The sequence below is a fragment of the Arvicanthis niloticus genome, chromosome 1, assembly GCF_011762505.2.
Source record: "Arvicanthis niloticus isolate mArvNil1 chromosome 1, mArvNil1.pat.X, whole genome shotgun sequence".
NCBI classification, from domain to species: domain Eukaryota; kingdom Metazoa; phylum Chordata; class Mammalia; order Rodentia; family Muridae; genus Arvicanthis; species Arvicanthis niloticus.
In genome coordinates, this window is record NC_047658.1 from 128,479,942 (window position 1) to 128,502,063 (window position 22,122).

The 22,122-nt window shown below is 38.4% G+C and overlaps 1 protein-coding gene across 1 annotated transcript in view; it reads right to left on the reverse strand.

The window, feature by feature from the left end:
* LOC117696557 (aldehyde dehydrogenase, cytosolic 1) overlaps positions 1-20,869 on the reverse strand; it is a 35,323-nt gene extending 14,454 nt beyond the window's left edge. Inside the window, exons 1-8 of the mRNA XM_034487511.2 lie at positions 20,709-20,869; positions 15,816-15,920; positions 8,962-9,102; positions 6,956-7,085; positions 5,421-5,482; positions 3,683-3,811; positions 2,419-2,532; positions 334-436 (exon numbers count right to left, since the gene is read on the reverse strand). Coding sequence (XP_034343402.1) covers positions 334-436; positions 2,419-2,532; positions 3,683-3,811; positions 5,421-5,482; positions 6,956-7,085; positions 8,962-9,102; positions 15,816-15,920; positions 20,709-20,774 — 850 coding nt within the window. The 5' untranslated portion in view covers positions 20,775-20,869. The remainder of the gene's footprint in view (positions 1-333; positions 437-2,418; positions 2,533-3,682; positions 3,812-5,420; positions 5,483-6,955; positions 7,086-8,961; positions 9,103-15,815; positions 15,921-20,708) is intronic.
* Between the last annotated feature and the right edge of the window lie 1,253 nt (positions 20,870-22,122).

Sequence of the window (22,122 nt, forward strand, 5' to 3'; positions counted from 1 at the left end):
AAGATCATAATAGTAACATCAACGAATTCCATGAATAAAAATGTCTATGATATAGAACTATAAAAAACACATCATAGATGCTAGACAGTTCATTTATGCTACCTCTGATTGACACTGGGAAGTAACAATCTAGTCCAATCCAGGACAAAATTGTATCTGTGCATAATTTATCTACATCATGAAACAATTTAAATGCTTCCCAGAGTCACCACAGACTCTAGTTAATTCCTTTCACCTTGAGGGAAGGTCACTTGTAAGACGCTAGGTGACTGTGTGACAGTATCAGGCATCAGGGGGAAGAAGGTAAGATGCTAATGAAGGACTTGTACTCACAGTCAGCATCTGCAAACACAATGCAAGGGCTCTTTCCCCCAAGCTCCAGGGTGACCCTCTTCAGATTGCTTTTCCCTGCAGCTTCTTTGATTAATTTGCCAACCTGAAATCAATCATTGCAAAGAAGGAGGCTTAGTGTGTTTCCATGTAGATAGATTCATTTAATACTTTCAATTTATAGGACATTTCTGCTACCATTCAATTTCATTTGGAAGAAGCATTAAATGATGTTGTTCAAGGTCTGGCATATTCAGGTGTAAAAGCTTCTATCATCAAGACTACAAATGCAAGATAAATCAGAAAATGCTCATGGGCAGGAGAGCAGACATCTCAACTGTAAGAGGTGACTTCATGTGTGGGCAGACAAGAGAATATTTTTCATTTCCATCAGAACTTCCTCTCTGTATTTGATCAGAAATACTCATTAACACCTCATGTAATGACATCTCATCCCTCTAGTGACCTTCAGAGAACTCTGTCCATCCAAACTAGCATTCTTTCCAGTCTGGACTCACTTCACATTGGTCCTGTACTTGGGATCAGCTCCTAGCACAGATCCTTCTTAAGCCCTTTTCTGATTATTCTAGATGGACATGATTTTTTCCTCTGGTCGCCTGAAGAATCACATGGAGAGATACCTGAGTCAGCCTCAAACGGCATCATGTATATCTGTGTAAAAATCCTAGATGCCTATTTGCTTATTTACAAGAGTGGCCTCACTGCTAAGCCTCCCTCCTTCCCCACAGCTCTGTCTCCCTCTTCCTTCCTTCCTACTCTTCTCCATCTCAAACACACAGTGATTTGCACAGGAGATGCAGAGAGAGAAAGGGAGAAAGAAAGATGAGAGAGAGAGAGAGAGAGAGAGAGAGAGAGAGAGAGAGAGAGAGAGAGAGAGGGAGGAGAGAGAAACAGAGGCAGAGACTGAGACAGAGACAGAGAGACAGAGAGAAACTGGCTCTGAGCTCAGTGTTTTACTATATTTAGCCAGAATCCCATGATTCTCACTTTTTTTCTTTAATTCTAAATGTTTATTACAAGAAAATACATGTCTTTTGTTTTATTTTATTTTGATTTTATATCCTTTCCTGCCTAGAGTATTACCTATGATCATTTTTGGTTTTGACTTCTGAATCCTGGTTTAATTATTATCAATTCTTCATTTTATATATATGGAGAGCACAATAGGCTAAAATGGTCTTTATGTTCTTTGTTAGAGGTAACCATTTTAAAATTGTCTGTCTTCCTTTTCCTACTCCATATGCCGGAATATAATGAACGGTTTCATCAGAACAATAAGATAATATTTAAGTTGATATGGAGACTGAACTGATACTGTGTATTAGGCATCAGAGAATTAATTTGCTAAGATTTTCAATCTAAAAGGACTGCAGAGACAAAAATGGAGAAGAGACTGAGGAGAAGGAGGTCCAATGACTGGTTCAATTTGGAATCCAACACAAAGGGAGGCTCCAAGGCCTGACACTATTACTAATGCTATGGTATACTCACAGACAGGAGCCTAGCATGTCTGTCCTTCAAGAGGCCCAACAAGCAGCTGACTGAGACAGATATAGATACTTATACCCAACCATTGGACTGAAGTTGGGGACCCCTGTGGTTGAATTAGGGAAAGGCTGGAAGAAGCTCAGGAGACAGATGACCCCATAGGAGGACCAGCAGTGTCAACTAACCTGAACCACTGAGATCTCACAGATACTGAGCCACCAACCAGGTAGCATACACAAGCTGACACAACTGCAAATACTGACACCCAACCACTGGACTGAAGTTGGGGACCCCTGTGGTTGAATTAGGGAAAGCCTGGAAGAAGCTGAGGAGGAAGGTAAACCATGGGAAGACCAGCAGTCTCAACTAACCTGGACCCCGAGATCTCTCAGACACTGAGCCATCAACCAGGCAGCATACACTAGCTAGTCTGAGGCCTGGGACACATATACAGCAGAGAAATGCCTGGTCTGACCCCAGTGAGAGAAACTGCGCCTAACCCTCAAGAGACTTGAGGACCCAGGGAGTGGGAGAAACAGCTGCAGAGAGCATGCATCTGCTCGTTAGACATGACCCTACCTCAGTTGATCCTGTGAAGGACACTTTGTCAATGTCCATGTGAGAGGAGATGGCTGCCCCTGCAGTTGGTCCATAACCAGGGACAATGTTCACCACGCCAGGAGGAAACCCTGCCTATAGGTTAAGAAACAAGCAATTAACAGGTCAAGAATTTAATTCACAAAAGACCTAAATGAGATATCATGTCATTTGATATGTTCTCCTTGGGAGTTCTGTCAAAAAAAAAAAAAAAAACTCACCTAGGTGTATTTGTTGTTTCTTCATTACCGGTTTTTAATTTCTCATTAATACGAACATACCTCTATAGGTCATGATCCTGAGGGACACTGTGTTTTAAGGACAAGTCTGTTGTAACTTGTATTAGTTGTTCCACATTTGCTATGATAACACATTGGGAAAACAAACTTAGGAAGGAAGGGGTTTATTTGGTTAATAGGATATGATCCATCATTAAGGGAAGCCAAAACAGAAACCTGGAGCCAGGAACTAAAGCACAGACCATAACGGATTGCTACACACTGCTTTAAAGTCTCTGGCTGCCTCAGCAACTTTTCTTATACAGCCCAGGCCCACCTGCCTAGGGATGGCAGTGTCCACGATGACCTGGGCCTTGCTACATCATTAGGCAAAGAGAATTCTTCCACAGACATGGCCACAGGCCAATGGGACAAAGACAATTTCTCAACTGAGATACACTCTTCTTAGATGTGTCATGTTGGCAACAACATTGTGACAACTGAACATCACTCACAGGATCAACTGTGTCAGATTTTATAAAAGGAAATCAATTAGAAGGATATAGGAATGTATATTAAATTACCTATACAGAAAGGTAGAATTTATTGTCTCCACCGACAAAACTAGAAACATACTGGCATAGTAGCCTTCAACCCTTAGAGATATTAAGACTAATATAACCTTTAAATAGGTTACAGAAGCGACCAAGCCAGTTATAACCTGGAGGTGAAGATACAGCTCAACATTTCAGCATTTGAAAATAAGGTTGTAATTCCTTGTGAACTTAAGTTCATGAGATTAAAGCAACATAAGTTACAGTTTACAAGATGATTGGCTGTAAGACTCTGTGTAGGGAGACATTTGTGTTGACTGAAAGACACCCTCGCCCATAGCTCTGCCGCATTTATCTGCATGACTGAGCAGGATCCACATGTGAACAGTGAAGCTCACAGTCCATGTGAACGACACCTGTAAGGTAAACTGGGGACACAGAATCTGCCTGCATGTTTAGACTCAGGAAACTCACCTCTTTTATTAAAGATGCCATGTGAAGAGCTGTGAGTGGAGTTTGCTCTGCTGGCTTCACAACCACGGTGTTCCCACAGCTAAGGGCAGGGCCTATCTTCCAAGTGAATATAATCAACGGACCATTCCACTGAAAATCAAAATTGAACAATGGATTCTTTGCATCACTCAAAATCACCTTTTTTGAGAATGCCACCCTTATAAAAGTTGAATAATACTTCAGAAGTTGTATGTAATTATCTAGTTTATTTTATATAACTTCATAAAAGAAACTAGTAAATGCTTAAAAGCTTAAAACCATCCATAGAGGAGAAAAGAACAGGGAAGAACTACAGAATTTAATCAAGTCCTGTTATTTTGAATTCTCAAGAAAATAAATAAAAAAGTTTTAAGGTATAATTTCACAATTTTAAGCATGTTGTAAGTTACTTGTGCTTTACATGTGTAAAATCCTTTCCCTATTTCTCCCAAGAAGACACTTAGTGTATTTTATCCAATATTATAATCTAGAAAAATTCAAATCCAGGAGATTTTGTGTATATGTATGCCGGAGAGTGATTCCGGGGCTTTAAACATATTGAACATGCTCTTGAAATTGAAACCTATACTCAGCACAGGACAGACAATATTGTTAAAGGCAAAGAGATGTCACATCCAGAGGGTGAGTGCTCGAGTTTTCATCCCTGCAAACCAACTGGCTGGTTTGTCAAAAGTCAGATACATGGCTCCTTTTCTATTTAATTCATTCACTACCCATGAGTAGTAAAAAATTCTTTCTACTTTACATGGATATCCTCAGTACTAATCCAGAAATTTAGATCCAGGGCATAGTACATTCCTGGCTAACATGTATGAAGCTTGGGTCAAGAGTCCCCAAAACACCAGAAAACAGGAGATGTTAATGTCTAGACTTATCCAATGCTAATGGCTGGTAGAGTGATATAGATGTATTTGAGTGTTTTTAAGCTTTTGAAATAATGAGCATTTCCATTAAATACTTTGATATATTCAGCCTCATTAAGCAACAGTGACTGTCATTCCAAAAAACATTAGGACACTTCACACTATTTTAATTTAGCCTTTTAAATTATGTCAGCTATATCTAGCCAGTATCCTATGTGTTACACTTAGAGAAAATATGGTTATATCCAGAATATGATTTTCTAGCAGAAGAATTTTGAGTACACAATCCTGCTACCGAAAGGTACAGTATAGGCCATACATTTTTCCAGTTGTCATGGAGATTATTCATTCTTTAAGAAAGATATTTTTTCAGGATTTGAACAACAATCTTGCTGCAGTTACTATCAATGATGAGAAGTCTCAAGGAAGATACAGAAGTGCTGGGAGCAGTGGGTCCTGCTGTATCCTACTAAAATTGAGTCCCAGCAGAGATGAGCCATGATAAACCTTTGTCATATATTTACAAAGCAGAGCTCATGAAACCAGAACATTGCACAATTTCCAAAGCAAACCATGCAGTCAACACTTAGGGCTTATGTAATAACACGGAAATGCCCTCCAAGAGCACAGCAGTATATCAAAGGGCTTCTGGACCAGCTAACTCATATCCAAGAAGCTTAGTTACAGGACAATAAGCTTCAGGCAGTCATACATGTTGAATTTACTTCACACATAACCATCACATAAGCTACACTTGTGTAGGAATGGGCTTAATCACCAGATCAATGGAATTAGAACTTTCTTTCCCCCATTGTGAGTCATGAAAAAGAACTTACAGGGAGGATTTGGCCACACACCCCAATAGGTTCACGTCGTGTATAAGTGAATAGGTTTCCATCTGAAAAACAAAGCACATACTCACATTAAAGGCAAATGCCTCGTGTAGGCATGGCATGGAGATGTGAGGTTGGGGTGAGTAGCAAAAGGAAAACAAAAGATCCTATTTACAAGGCTCAAAATATAAACAATGGAGCCCTCAAAGAGCAATTTAAATCCAAAGACTGAGTTCCATGAATCTAAGTGAAAAGATGAGAAAATATCTCACAGTTAACTCCATTCCTGTTATACCAATATGGCTGCCTTCAGCATCACCTTCATGCACCTAGTGGTACAGAAATGAGCTAGGAATGATATCGTCTCCAGGTAAGGGCTAAGCCACATGCAAATGCTTCTAACATCTCAACTTTTAAACGAAAATTATTTAAAATAGTAAAAATGTAAGCACTTGTCCTACTGACTTGGAATTGCTGGTTTTGTGTCTTTTGCTTATGGAACACAATTGCAATGTCTTTTAATCTATGGAAAAAATAAAAACAAAAACAAAAACACAAAACATGTCTTAAATGAAACATGGTTCTTTTCCTTCTGGATTTGCCTAAGTCATGTGGTTACCCTGGGAATTTTGTTGTTCTGTTTTGTTCTGGTTTTCACAGGAGCTTACTGCTACCACAGCAAGTACTTTTTGTGTTAGAAACCACAGGTACTTTAAAGAGTTTCTTCTAGGTTTTCTAAGAGTGGAGTAAGAACCATGAAAGAGCCCCCTTTATGGTACCTCCATGTTCTCATTCTTATCTTCTAACTTCCTGGTTACCACCTTCCATACTGAATCCTCCAGTTAGATTGGCAGTGCCCATCAGGGGCAGAACTGGAAGTGGATTATTTGAGTTCCTAAAGTCATTATAATTCAGACATGAAACTACCTTTACTCCATCCCAAATGGGTTCTTTCTTCACATGGAATATTTGTCATGCCTGTGCTACTAAAAAATACTTGCACAACATTTCCACAGAAATATTGATTACTCAGCTAGAAGTCATAGCCTCATCTTTCTTTAAAGCTTTTGAAACACAATGGTGTAAATTGGATTGTTGAATTGCAATGGTCTAAGTACACCGGACTTGAACAGGCACAGATAGACACAGTTTACCCTTTTTCAATGAAGAATGTCTTAAGTAATAATATTGTAGAAAAGATACAAATGTCTTTATGGGACTCGAATAACTTTAATGTCTTTAAGCTTAAATAACTAATTTTGGCAGCTATCTTTGAAAAGTTTCAACCCTGAAACATCTTATTCAAATTAGTAGTTGAATCTATGATAATGTTCTTATTTCAGTACTATCTAAACTATGCACATGTTCACTCTTAACAGACCTTCCAGCATCAAAACTGTATTGGATCAAACTGAAGAGTAAAGTAATTATTTACCTAATTGATTGACACCTCTATCAGGGAGAATTTGAAGATACTCCGATCTGCATCAGTGGCCTCTCCTCTTCCACCATGCTGCTAGTTTCCCAAATGTACTTACCACTTGGTATTGTTTGGCCATGGATCTTGTCAGCCCAGCCTGCAGCATACTTTAATCCTTTTATGCTGACTTCCAAGTCCATCAGGTATGCATGACTAAAGACTTTCCCAGCATTCATTGATTCCATTGTCTGGAAAAAAAAAAGAATATCAAAGTCTAAACTAAACTTTCAACAATAAAAATTATATCAAGAATATACAGTAAATATTTTTTAGTACTTATGTACTAGAGAGCTTTAGAAATGTAAGGGATCTTAAATCTAGTGCTTTTCTTATTGAACACCTTGAGAAAAAAATCAGATGACTTATTTGTGATCACATAGCAAGATCCTGGTGAGAGAGATGGTAAGATTCTGATTGTCTGATTCTGGTCCCTTTTCTGTCAGGTTCTAAATGTGTCCTGGTTAAGCAGTGTCTAAGACCTGGTCATAAGTACTCAGCTGTGAAAATGACTCTTAGTCTCTTTGTTCTATCTGAGTTCCAGGTAGATTGTGCGTGATATCTGACTGTGGCAACAGCTTGGTGTTTGCTACTATTCACAATACCACAATCATTATCATATTCTCATAGAAACAGTCGGTTCACACAATTTTAATGTGGGTTTATGTCTATTCACACAATTGTAACACTGGCATCTTTTATTAGAGATTTACCATATTCAACTATAAACCTATTTGGGAAACTGTGTCATAGTTATTTCAACAATGCCTCCCCTCAGAACTCAGTAAACCATACAGAAGAGAAGACAGAAATAATGCAAGAGCCAGAAGGAATGAGGATACCAGGAGAACATGGTCTTCAAAATCACCTAAGTAAGGTGCATATAAACTCACAGACACTGAATGAAGCATCAGGCCCAGTGCCTTGATGGGTCTGCATCAGGTCCTCAGCACATATTATATACTTTTAGCTTAGTATTTTCATGGGATTCCTTTGAGAACAAGTGTCTGTCCTTCAGACTTGTTTCCTCCTGTTGGGTTGCCATGAACAACTTTGATATGATATTTTTGTCTCATCTTATTAGTTATATTTTATCATGTTTGGTTGTTATCTCTTAGAAGCCTGTTCTTTTCTAATAAGAGGAAGAAAGGGGGTAGATCCAGAGGGGAGGAGGGAAGAACTGGAAGGAATCGAGAGAGAAGAAACTATAATCAGGACATAGAGTATGAAAAAATAACCTATTTTCAGAAAGGGGGGAGATTTGGAAGTTGCACATTTTCTTATCTAGCAGTATCTTATGTTACTCCCCCATCTTGTGAAGACTATAGAGGATGCTTTGAAATCATACATTTCAGTCGGTGGTCACATGGCAAGATGTACAGGTTTGATACTGCCCACCACTACTCTAACATTAAATCAAATGAGACTTTCTCTACATGTCTATTCTGCACTCACTGTGGCTCTCATGCTGTCAGGGGAAGTAACACTTTTTACTCTACAACTAAGACAAATGAAAAAAAGCTAAGCTCTGGGAAATGCTCATTTCTTCCAATGGAATATTTCAATGAGTATGCATTCATTACAGAGGTATGGATTCTATCTTTACATGCTTTGAGCAATGAGAATCCTTGAGGAATAAATTATTATTAATAATGGGTGAATTGCTGGTATTTTTTTTAATAAAATTAAGGTTTGAATCTCATTGTCATTTAAGAGTCTAAAGCTAAAGCTAATGGAATTGTAACCTGGGTACCACTTTGTTTTCAACTGGCTTTACTAAAATTCAAACCCGAAAAGACTAGTAAATGTGTCTTCCATCCATCCATGTTCTATAATGACTTCTCTAACTATTAAAATGGAAATATATAACCCCTGAGAGCATTCAAAGGGTTTGATGAATATAGTAAAACAAGATTCTAAATTTTTTTAAGATTTTCTCTGAGAAGTTCTAGAGAAAAGCAGGAGATTTGACTTTATACTCTTTAAACCAGACTGACTGGTCAGCTCAAACAGTGGGTGCCCTTGGGAGCTCTTCCATATTTCCCGTTGACATTGGTTAATACTCACAGCCAGCAGTAGATGATCCCTCTCCATTAAGTCAGCCAGCTTGTTCAGCAGGCGTCCCCTCTCTGAAGCATCCATCGTGCGCCATGGGGAGCCAATCTGGAAAGCCTGTCTTGCAGCCTTCACAGCTTTGTCAATATCAGCCTGGAAATCACAGATCAATCCATTCAGGATATTCAAAATACTAGATGAGCAAATACAATATCATAACCTTATAAAATATGACACAGTCCTCACCAACAAAAGCTCAGTCTCCACACCTCACCATAAGATGTTGAAATGGTTTCTCTTGAAGTATTTAGAGTATGTACCAGTAGTCTATCAAATAGTTAAACTTTTAAAGTAGAGATTGTATGTTTTAATAATTCTCACTTTATTTTGTTGTAATAAGACACTTTATTTTACTTGAAATAATGTTCTAGTTAATATGCACATTAGGTCATTTGTTTCAGAAAATGCAATGGGACACATTTATTCCTCCTTTTTACAAATGGAGAAACTGAAGCAAAAAGAGACAGGAGATCTGAGGACTAACAGATTGATGGTAAGCCACATGCCCTGCCTCACGGTGCTACATCTGTCACTTAGAACTTCATATCCACAATGTTACACAGCCTTTTATAACAGTTACAGAACCTGTGTGACAGCTGTGTGAATATAAGAGCTTTGTGTTGGATGTTTCACGTTCAAATCTAAGCACTGTGTGTCTGATAAGCACCTTACTTTCCAACTGTGTACAAAGTGATCCACTCTAGGCACTCTAGGCCCTCAGTAAGTAGAGAAGACAGTTTCCTTTACTAATCATATACTGTTTAATAGAATAAAGTCCCACTCACAGAGTTTAGCTTCCTTGGTTTTGCTCATGTACTTTTATGACCACTGTATCTCTCCTTTTGGAAAAGTCACCTCCCTGCTAAGCTTTTCCATGATCCCTCTATTTCTTGTTAGATCCCTATTCAGGTCACTTCTAGTCTCTTCCAGTAGATCTACTGAAATCATCTCTCTGCTCCTTCTGTTACTGTTTCAGGTGCTTTTTTGCTTGATCAAATCAATAGCAAATAGCATGTACAGAAAGACGACAACTTTTTGTCTATGAGACTCACTGATTCATGGAACCCCATAAATCAGGATGATCAAGGGAGCAGTGGGCTTCATCTTTTTGTAATGTACCTTGAAAATAATATTACTGTGCTTTTTAAAACAGCATAGTTTAAACTAGTGTGGCAGAAGCTGTGCATGGATCCTTCTGTTCATTGTTTTATCACTGGACTTTGCTTAATAAGGGCTCCCTTGAGCCTCCTGGTCTCTCTAAGAGCTGGAGAAATGATTGCTTTGAGACATGGAACCTCACATGTAAAAAACCAAAGACCAAACCAAACCAGACAAACAAACAAACAAGAAATCCTGCTATTAAAAAAGCTGCTATAAATAAAACCATTCTTGTGCTTTCATCATTTTGGCTGTGACCCCCTTTCCTCAAACAAGATGTTTAATCTTGCAGGGGGAGCAAGTCTTTAATTGAAAAAAATAGATTCTTATTTTTTCTTTTTAGTTTTGATACATCTGAATAAGCATCCACTGTATAGCACTCTATCCGTTGGCTAACTATAGGGCAATGAGGGAGGAATATATAACTGAGCAGCCCACTATCAAATTATAAGTATGGGCCTCCCTTAGTGTCCCAGAAGAACATTTCCTCAAGTCACTGAAAAAAACAATCTACAATCATAAATGCCAAATTATGTTGTATTTACAAATAACCCACAGACATCCTTTGGATAACTGTTACTTCTGATGCTGAATACAAATGCTAGGTAAGTAGTTGGTAAACAGGACTGTTTTGAGAATAATGGCCAAAATAGTCTGTGCACTCAGTGTGCACACATCTGAGATAGACCTCTTGATACCCTCTATGTCAGCAGCTACCGATATCAGATCTCAGGGTTGAACTCACCAGTGTAAAATCTGTGGATGCAGCAGATGCTCAACTCTATTCTTTTTTTCCCATTTTTATTGGATATTTTATTTACACTTCAGATGCCATCCCCTTTCCGCATTCCCCCCTTAGAAAACTCCTATCCCATGCCCGCTTTTCCTTTTTGCACTTATACATTTTTTAAAAATGTTAATCAAAGGCTTTATAAGTTTGGTATTGCTCAATCAGAGGTGTAACCCACTACCCAACCTAGATATATCAATTATCTTTGACTGGTGGAGATACATGAACATCTGCCTCCCTGTCTCCCCCCCTCTTTCTCTCTTTCATCACCTAGCTTCTCCTCTCCTTCTTCTCCTCTTCTTACTCCTTCTCTTCCTTTCAGTACTCCTCCCACCTTAGCTCCTCCTACATATCACCCTTCCTGTTAAGATGAAACTTTTCTCTCAAAATACAATTAGAGCATAATTATGCCAATTTGTACCAGTGAGGTACAAGATAGTCCTAGCTGAGTGGAGTTAACACACAACAGTCCAGATTACCTTACATGGATAGTTGGTTTTCAAAACATCAGAAGTCCACAGAATTGACGTTACAAACATTTCTGTATTAATGTTCATTTTGATTAGAGACCTGTCTGTTCCTGACAGCTTCCTGTCTTGGATTCTAAGAAGAAATTAAGCATCTTTGGAGTTATTCCAATTGTGGTGAGTCAGGCACTAGGCAAGAATTGCCTCTTTCCTTCTACAGACAAATTACTGTCCAGAAAAGGACACACTTGCAGAATAGTCGACTGATTATATCTGCCTAGACAGAGTAATCAGCCCTTAATAATTCTGCATCACTAAGTTCTGTCAGATGATCCTGGGCCAGAAGGCAGAAGAACAGATGCTCCAATGTTTTGTAGTAGAGGGAGTGTCCAGGTGTTCAGAGGTCTCTATAAATTGGCTAAGTTTTAGAAGCTATGCTTTGTGCTTCCCACAATTATAGTTAACTCAGTCATTCTGGATTTCTGACGGGGTTGAAAACTTATAGCCTCATAGCCAATCCTGGCTATTTACCTTGAGAGAAAAGATTTGAGTGGATGGTCGTCAGCTGACATTCATCCTAAAGCCAGGTTCAGAACTAAATGTTTTAGTTAGGATAGATGATAGAGGTTCTGGTTAGTCAACAAAATGATGGTCTGGGTATTAGGACTATCTTGTACCTCACTGGTACAAATTGGCTCAACTCTATTATAAACTGAAGTACTTTGTTCCACAGCTTGTTTGTGGCATTTTTTCTTATCTTTAAACTCATAGCAAGCTGCCTCTGTCTCACATCTTCTGTGTGGCAGCCATGCTAAATGCTCACAAGATGGAGTTAACTGTGGTCCTAGAAGAAGACCCGGTGTGAAAATGGCTACAGCATCCTAGTCTACTCTAGCTCATCTATCAGATTTTCTATCCTCGACTACATAGGCCTTTACTGTTGTACATTGTAAACAGCCCCTCATTCATTCTCTCCCCTTCCCACTATCTCTATGAGGCTGCCAGGCTTAATCTTCATGTCATTTATCTTATTGTGTTTCCTTGCACACTTGCAACTGCTGGCTTCATCCACAGTCCTAAAGGCAAAGCTCTTTGTTTGGTTTTCAAAGTCCAACATTTTCTGGCCCGACTTTACTTGTGTGGACTTCCTGCTTACCTTTCTCCTGATCTCTCTCCCAGCCATCCCTTCTCACCTTTGCTCCTAAAATTTTCTTTGAATAGTCAATGTCCTACCAGCATTTCTGTTTACTTTCAAGATCTTCCCGCAGCCTGGCTCAATGTAACAGTCTGCTTCAACAATCACCAGACTCCCACCTCAATGGCAGACGATAATCAAGAGCACTTTAAGCTCCAAGAAGAAAGACAAGTTCTCTTTGACACAAGTTACTATAACACTTATGTATATCATGTGCCCTGTTATAACTTATAAGGAAGGAGAATTTATGCTAGTAAAACACAGCAGAATTTGAACCAACATTTTATGCTACATCTGACCTACACATTCAATTATATTGGCAAGGATGATCAATAGGGCTGCTTTGTTAAATAGTCATTGTTATTCAGTTGCTCTATATTATATGCAACAGTGGTTTTTCAGCCTTTGCATTGGTTTGTAGGAGTACGTTTTATTGGTAGCTTTTGACTCCATTTTGAGGGAGAAGGATGACTGTAGTCCCTAGGTGGATGCAGAAACTCCACCATCTACCGCCTATTCTTTACTCCTGGGAACAGAATACAAGCCATCCTATAAGTGTGCTAGGGAGAATTAAAATTATGTGGGCATGTGGACATAATAAAATCAAATCATAGAAAGTATGCCCAAGAACTTATCAGATACCCAGGAAAGAATGAACTCTCTTGCTTGAACCCCATAAAGTGATGGACACAAAAGACTGAAATGGCATGGCCTCTGAATGAGCTACCATCTGATACCTGGGATGTGTGTCAAGGACCAAGGACTATTTGACTCAGCTGGATCACTGCTGTTGAAACAGCCTACTGGACTGCCAGTTCATGCACATGTTCACCTCTGAACTGCCATTTCCGGTGATAGACCCAACTTGCCAAGCTTTGCAGCTTCTCTCTCACACCTGACTCCAGCTGTTCCCCCAGACACTGGTATGGTCCCTTATCATTACAGATTCTTCTAACTCACTTCTGAACATCGTGGACTATACTGATGACTTTCTAACTTGTATTCACTAACAACTTATATATTCATATACAGAAGCACAAAGATGTTTGCTGTGTTATATGTGATATGAAAGTTAATATTAGAAATTAATACTGGAATTAAAAATTGGCATTCCCCTCTTGCAAGCTGCTAACATGGATGGATTTTACACAAAATTGCTATAATTTAAATGGCTAAATCTTGTGAATTTATTGCTATTCAATATAGTTTGACAGCATGGAAAGATACAAATATGTTAATTCGTGTTTTGGATATGACAAATAACTGCATATGACTTGTTCTTATTGATATGTTTAAAAATTATTATAATTTAAACAATTGTATTCCATTATGTGACAACAATTTATTCAAACCACTAGTCTCAATTTTTTTTATTGTTTGTAGTACTTTTTGACCACAACATGCATAATTTGTAGATTTTTGTTCAGGGGTTGGCATTTTAAAGGTATTTTGGAATTAAACAGAAAACAGTGTATAGGTTAACATTGACTTGCTAGAGTCGAATCATGTGGCCTAGATGAAAACAAAATATTCCAATTTTTAAGTCAGAGGCTGAATGTATATAAGTACTTTGAATGAAAGTGGGAAGTCAAGAGACTCTTAACTTAGTTAGGGAGCTCTGAATGATTCTATCTCTCTTGGAATGTATACCCCCATATTAACTTCACTCAGAGACAAAGAAAATAGTAATCAGACCAGTTTTCTTTCATACCTGTCTGTAGCACTTACTTTAATGGCTATTTAGTTATATCCCTCCAATTCTCAATTAGCTCATGCCCCAGAATTCCTTAGGAACCACTGAAATGAGAAGAAAGCCCTTCCCACCCACAGGCATGCTTCACTCTCTAACATGCATTTGCTCTGGCACCTGTCCCACCCTTGTGATACCATGAAAGACAGGATATGGTCCATTGGCTCCCCCATTCTGTGGTGAATAGAATTTCCAAAACCAATCTTTAACCTGTGACCTAATGAGTCAGTCCAGCCTATCAGGTTTCTTGTGACTGTGCACTTTACCAAGTCAAGACCTTTCACTAAACCATGCTAGTCATTAGATTTCTCACAAATTGTTTCAGCATCACCTATTCTAAGAATTCAAGTTGTTTAATAATTCCAAAACAGGATATAGGAATGTGGTAATGAAACAAGCTCTTGCTTATCACTGACAATTTCCTTAGGGGAACCATTTGTTCAGCCAACCAGGCTGGCACTATGACAATACTTGCAGCTTGGCTGGGTATGAATTTGTCTCTTTGATGTCTTCTATGGAAGGGGTAGTTGTCCCTAATCACAGAAAAAATCAGTGCTTATTGGCAAGATTTCTGGGATAGCCACCAGCTTTTCTTGCTGCACCCAAGGAAAAAGATAGATCTCACTGACTGCCCCAGCCAAGTCTCAAAGGTTCTACTGAACCCAGGCAAAGACTTTTGTTTTCCTGGTGAGATCAATACTATTGCCAAAGCATGATGTCTCCTAGGAGCTAAGTATTCAAGGCTTCAACATTAAAGCATCAAGAATATGACTTTTTGTTAACTGGCATCAAATAGTAATCGGACCAGTTTTCTTTCACACTTGTCTGAAACACTTACTTTAATAGATATTTAGGGTTTTTTTTTCTTCTAATTATCAATTAGGTCATTCACAGTTTTTCTAGGAGTTGTTTCTTATCTACATGGAGAAAGAATGAGCAGTTGAAAAGCTTAGTCTATGCACCATAAGTATATTACTATTTTAAAACTCCATGCCCCATATTAAATGTTAATGCTAACCCTTAAGTAAAGAGATAAGTTATTTAATAGTTCATGCTTCACTGTACTACTGCAGCCTCAAACCATTGATGTTTTGGATGCTATCACCCTATTCTCAATAACCAGGTTACATAAGAAATGCTAACATCAAATCTATAGCCTGAGGTTTGGTTTTTTTGTTTTTTGGTTTTTTTTTTTTTTTGTTTTTTTAGGTTTCTTTTTCTCTTAATTTTAGTTTCTTTGAGTTCTATGAATTATGGTTATTTACTCTCTACTAGATGTGCATGTGGCAAATTTTCTTATGACAAGGACAAATGAAAATGTACCCAACTGCCTGAGCAATCACCTCTTCATGTCTTTCGTTGAACTTTCAGTGGGCTTTGAGGTCAAAGTGGTGAGAAACAAAGACTCTTGGTATAAAGTGGAGCTGCAGGTGCTGGGCAACTTACCTTGTCCCCTTCTTCCACATGGCAGATGACCTCCTCAGTTGCAGGGTTAATGACGGGAAATTTCTTGCCACTCACTGAATCATGCCATTCATTGTTTATAAAGATCTGTAGAGATGCAGCAAAAAGCACATAAAAAGCATTTAAATACATTGTAGTTTTGAGAGTTCTGTAGATTAAACTTGAGGTATTAAATGTTGCCTAGATGTGTGTCTTTCCCTCAAAAATGTTCATGTTGTGCCATTTAACATCTAAAGAAACACAGAGATTAGACACTTGTGAATTTTCCTACTATTGTGTCACTAAGTCAGTATCTATGAGAGAGTCCCTTAAGTCATTTGGAAAAGTTTAGATTTAAATATCTTCACCTTGAACTTCAGTTTCATTAAGAATTATTTTTATATGAATTTAACTCCACTCCATCTGTATAAAGGAAAGCTTAGTTCTATAATAGGGCCACTGTAAGAAAGTTGAAAGAAACACTGTAGTTTATTTCTGTGTGCACAGAAATTGTTATTTGCTAATGAAACATTTTTGAGCATGAAAAAGTATTATCACTTGGTGAGTTAATTTTTTTAAATATGTGTATTTTTATTTATTCATATGTGTATGCCTGTGTGCATTTTGTGTGCCACATGAATTGCAGGTGCCCATGGAGACCAGAGAGGCTTGAGTGCCTTGCCACTGGAATTACAGACAGTTTTTAGTCATCTAATATTTAAGAAGTGTTCAATGAGAAAGGTAATTCAAGTTACCAAATCCTAGGAGACAAAATTTTTCACCCCTGAATTCCTTGGGGAAAAAACACTCAAAGCTTCTCTCGGATGAAGTCTTTGTCAGACATAACATGATTGTCCAAGACATATTGACAGAAAATTAGGATAAAATAAGAAGAGAATGACATAGTGGGATACAAATTTGGAAAACTCAGGTAAGAACATTCTAGAAGTTGGAAACTATGCAGAAAAAATACATCAACATAAGATATTTAATATTAGTCATTCTTCATGAGCCAAACCCTGACTCAACTGTTTCTTACCAATTGTGGTGGTTTGAATATGCTTGAGCCAGGTCATGGCACTATTAGGAGGCCTTGTTGAAGGAAGTGTGTCACTGTAGGTGTGGTCTTTGTGAGCTTCCTCCTAGTTTTCTCATCTTTGCCTTTAGAACGAGATGCAGAACTCTCAGCTCCTCCAAGGCCATACCTGAGTGGATGCTGCCATGCTTCCTGCCTTGATGATAATGGATTGAACCTCTGAACCTCTTCATTAGCCCCAATTAAATTTTGTCCTTTAGAAAAGTTGCCCTGGTCCTAGTGGGTTTTTTTTTTTTTTTTTTTTTTTTTTTTTTGAAGCAAGGAAAACCCTAACTAAGACACCAATTAAATATGGAGACTGTTTACACCTCCTCAGGAAATGGGGCTCTTTATTATTCTATATCAACTGTAATAAAGCAGAGGCAGGCAGAGGTGATAGAGTGGACCAGGAGTCCTGTAACTTCCAAAGGAGCTGCTCATGAAAAAGCTTGGTAGTAGGGATGAAGGGTACCTGTTGTATTTACTCTCAACCTCTAAGGGGAAGGACAGGGATTACCAGGTGTACTTGGATTTATGAAGTTATAGAGGCTTCAAACACAAAAGCTTTTGTATTTTATTTTCAAAAACTGGTTCTTAAACTCCATTTCATCTACCCCATCAAAGAGGAACTGAACTAGAAAACGAGCCTTGAAAAGATGATGCTTCAGTAGCTTGCTTTGTTTGGAGACAAAACACTCTTAAGGATAAGATTATACAACTCGCTGACTATAGGTGTTTTTCTTTTTCTTTTTGTTATTAATCTGCTTATTTGTTCCTTTCCCAGTACACCAAACACTGTGAGAGTAGGAAAAAAAATACTTCTAGTCAAGAGAATAGAGATTCCCTGCCCTGGATGGAGACTTAACATTACAATTGGACTAGTTCAATCTCTTTGGACAAGGGACCACCCCTAGGAAATTGGGCTCATCTTAAGTCAAACTACAGTGATAAGTGGAACAAATAGTCCTTTAATGAGATGCTTGCTGTACTTTTCCTTCCCCCAAATCCCCACTCCTAAAGCAGAAGTTTAGACCATGTTTGTAGGGTGCTAAGTCTGATTACTTTTTGAGTTGTTCAAAAAAAAAAAGAAAGAATAACTTTCTTTTCTTTCTTTTTTTCTGAGCATGCTTTTCTTAACAGATGTTTTGTTTTGTTTTGTTTTGTTTTGTTTTGTTTTGTTTTTTGGTGTTTTTTTGTTTTGTTTCTCCCAACATTTTGGACTTTGTAATTCCTTCCCTGAAAAGTTCCCTGCCAGTCACATGGCTCCTTGCTGGCCATGCATTCCACTTCCATGCCAGCTTGAACAGCATGGGTGCTGCCTTCCCCCTCCTCTTCTCTTAGGAAACTGCTAAGGTTCTAAGGCTGGCATGCCCTCTAAGTGCCAATCAATTCCATTTAATCTTATTCTTAAAGTATTCCACTAAAGAGACTGAGACCCACCCCTCCAAGAGATGACCCTAAATTGTTCAACTATGGAGATGGATATGGTTCTTTCTATAATAAAAAAAAAAAGCAAAACAGTAGGAAAATAATTCAGAAATTGAGACACTGGTCAGACTAAGCAATTTCACAAGTACTTCTAACCCTCGCCTTTCATGTTTTGTAACCAGGAACTGAGTTAAGTCATTGTCTTAACCCCTTTCAGGACTGTAAATCTGATACAGGTCTCCAACGGGACACAGTAAAGAGAACATGCACAGGCATACAGAAAACCCATTGAGATTTAATTGCATGTACAACTGGTGTATTACAAAGTGTAAAAATGATGTAACCAGCATATCAAATATAAATACTTACTGAATAGACAAGATTTATATAGCAGATACCAGAGAAGATACATAGAAAATAAAAGCTCACTGAGTAGTGTTGCCTATTATTAACTAGAGAAGTATTTGAACATGGTTCAAACATATAGTTGGGTTTTAAATACTTAGGTTTGATCTTCTCCTTGGTAAATGGGGATTTCTTGTGGAGCAGCTTGACCCCTGTGTTGAGAGCCCTTATGCTGTTCCTCCCACAGCATGGGTCAGGTGTAGTCTCCATCTCAGGAAGAAGGTTATTGAGAAGAAGAAGATTATTGAGCATCCTAATAAACATGTTCACATTTTGCTTAAAAAAAAAAATACATAGGTTTGTCATCCTCCCTAGGATGTCCTTATGCCTTTACAGTAAAGAAGTTTCCATCTGGAAACTTTGTCTGTGTTAAAGAGTTGCTGGTCCTATGCTTGTACATGAGACATTAAGGAATACCTCATTTTTCTAGTAATTTTACCTTGATCCTAATTAATAAGTGCTAAGTGAAACAACTTAAAGAAAAGATAGTTCACTTAAAAACTTCCTTGAGATACACAGACACAAAATCTTTAGCTAAATTCACAAATGACAAATTAAATAAAGGGGTAGGGGTATCCTGACATGAAAATATCTTTTCATCTGGAACATGCAAACCAAACTCTTCTTAGTGATTACAACACAAAAAGCAGAATTGACAATTCTGATCTTTTTGAAACAGTCTGAACATATATATTTTGACAAGAATTTCTTCCAAATGAGAAAGACAGAGGGCAGGAGACTGGTGTCTGTGGTGCGCACAAACCTTTGACAACTGTGAGCTGTTGGAGACTGTGGACAAACCACAGTTTTCATATTCTCATTTGTCAATAACTAAATGAAAAATCATTTTTTCTCTCCATAAAATCCTGGTGAAATCGTGCTTCAGGGAACTTCTAGCTACTTGCTAGCCATAGCCAAGACTCATTTCTCTCTGTAGTCTTTGTGCTAAGAAAAGAGCCTGTAAGTCAGGCAACATCCTCAATTTGGGTGCTTTCTAAATTGCATAAAGCTTCAATGTTTCAAGGCCACCTATATTTGCTCAAAGGGAAAAGAAATAATTGAGAGAGACCATAAGGTTCTTCTCATTAACTTCAACACTCTCAGTTTTTATTGTTTAGTTCAGAAGACAAAATGACTCTCCCCGGAGCTGAACAATTAGTCTCTCACTTTGTATTCTTCATACCATAACATGGCTAATTTTAAGTGACTGTCCTAATAATATGCATAGGGGGTATGTGTGATACTGGTTTCTTAGTTTTGGAATACTAGGATCTTTGACAAAAGTAGGCATTTATTCAGTAGGCAAAATTAAGATAGGCTCTCAGGACAAACCAGCTTGATCATTTATTTGCATTCCCTGGATGCAGATTTAAAAGCCTGGGTCAGGCTACTGCTCTTCTGTCTCTAAATATTTATCAATTAACAATGACATATGTTCTCCAACAACAGCAAAATTGCCTAGAGAAATAAACTAGTACAGTTTATATCTCAAAAAAATAAAAGTAACTCAAGTCTGTGTGAGAGTTTTGGCAACAGCCTCCATTCGATGTTCAGAGTTAAGTCCTCCAACCTTAACACTGTGCCCTCAAACATATGGTTATATTATCCTGGTTAAGTATGCATGGATGAGAGAGAGAGAGAGAGAGAGAGAGAGAGAGAGAGAGAGAGAGAGAGAGAGAGAGACTTCACAGATGCCTGGCCCCTTCTAGTAAGTTCCCCTGTTTGTCTGCCCACTGCACAGAGTTAATAGAACTGCTCACTCACTATGGTTCACTGCACTCTGGCACAAGAACCTTGAATACAGAAGAAAATCCTTCTCTTGGACAATGTCAAGAGATAAACTTATGAGTTCTCTGCCATGGTTTAAAATTCACTACTTAATTAGGCCACTAACTTTGCAAGCCTTTTGTCTTCCTGTTTGCAAAGGCTTCAACCAACCTGTCCTTTAACCAGGCCCCTGGGGAAAGCCCAGCTCACAAGTAACTTACCTTGGTGTGTTGAATCTTCAAGTTGGCCAGCGGGGCAGGGACTGCAGGCTGTGCAGGGGAAGACATTGCTGGTTTGGCTCCTGGAACACAGGTGACAGGCTCAGCAAATTGGTTCTGAAAGAAAGAGCACTTGCTCTTTTTTAATCTGCATGCTCTAAGGGTCATTTACATATCGGGATATGATTGGATGGGCAGACTCAGGGCAGGGCAGAAAGGGCACCACTCCATCAGGAGGCTATTCTAAACTATTGGCAGATGAATTAACATACCAAGCCAAATCTGTGTTAAGGGTGTGTATGCAACTGCTGTGGACACTCAAAGCCAGTTATAATTTCCTAGACTTATTAAGACATTTTATATTACTATGTAACTTTCCCTTCCTGTAATAGACTGGGAAACAGGAAATTTGTGAAGTTAAAAAAAAAAAAAAAAAAAGACTTTTGTTCTCAGTAGGAGCTAGGGGTAGAGAACCATGGATCTTTAGGTCAAAGCTGCCAGAATGTACATCAGTACAACAGGTCAGGATGCTGCTGGAGAGAAAGGCCCTCTCTCTAGGCTCTGTTTTTGGCCACCTTTAAACATTCAGCCAATCAGGACTATTTTCAGTCTGGCTAAACAGACTTAGTGTCAAATTGAATCCTCAAATTGTCTTTGTCCTTTTGGTGGGAACAGAAAACTGTACATAACTTTTCTGTCAGAGATCACTGTCACTCAGAGACCCTTAGCATAATGGAAATTCTTTTAAACTGAAAGTAATGTCAAATTTTGGGAGGGTCTGCACCTGAAGTCTTACACTAGGGCAACAGTTCTCAACCTGTGGGTCACGACCCCCTTAGGGATTGCATATCAGATATCCTGGACATCAGATAATTGCATTACTATTCATAACAGTAGCAACATTACAGTTATGAAGTAACAATGAAATAATTTTATGGTTGGAAGTCACTACAACATGAAGAAAGGGTCTCAGCGTTAAGAAGGTTGAGAACCACTGAGTTCTACCAGAGTCCAGGACCTAGAGTCTAGGCAGTGTACAAAGAAAGAGTAAATAGCACTCCCAAGGAGTTTGAATTCCGAATGTTCTGGGAACTTTGTAAATGGCAACTTTTAACTCTAGCATTTTCAATTTGAATTCAATGCTTGTCTGTGTTGAAGCTCCAGCACAAGATATGGAAAGAACAAGATAACATTCTTTGGATGCTCTGATGAATAAGAATTAGTGATAACTTCTTCACAGTAAAATTGTTACCTCCCCTGCATGGGGACAAGAACAGGGGTGTGGGAACCTGTTTCTCTTTCTGCCTTGGTCCTAGCTCTCATTTTGTAAACACAGAGAATAATACATCTTATGATCACTGACCTTGCAGTATAAGGCTGAAATCTCAAGCCAGGCAAAGCATCCCCTGTATGTTAT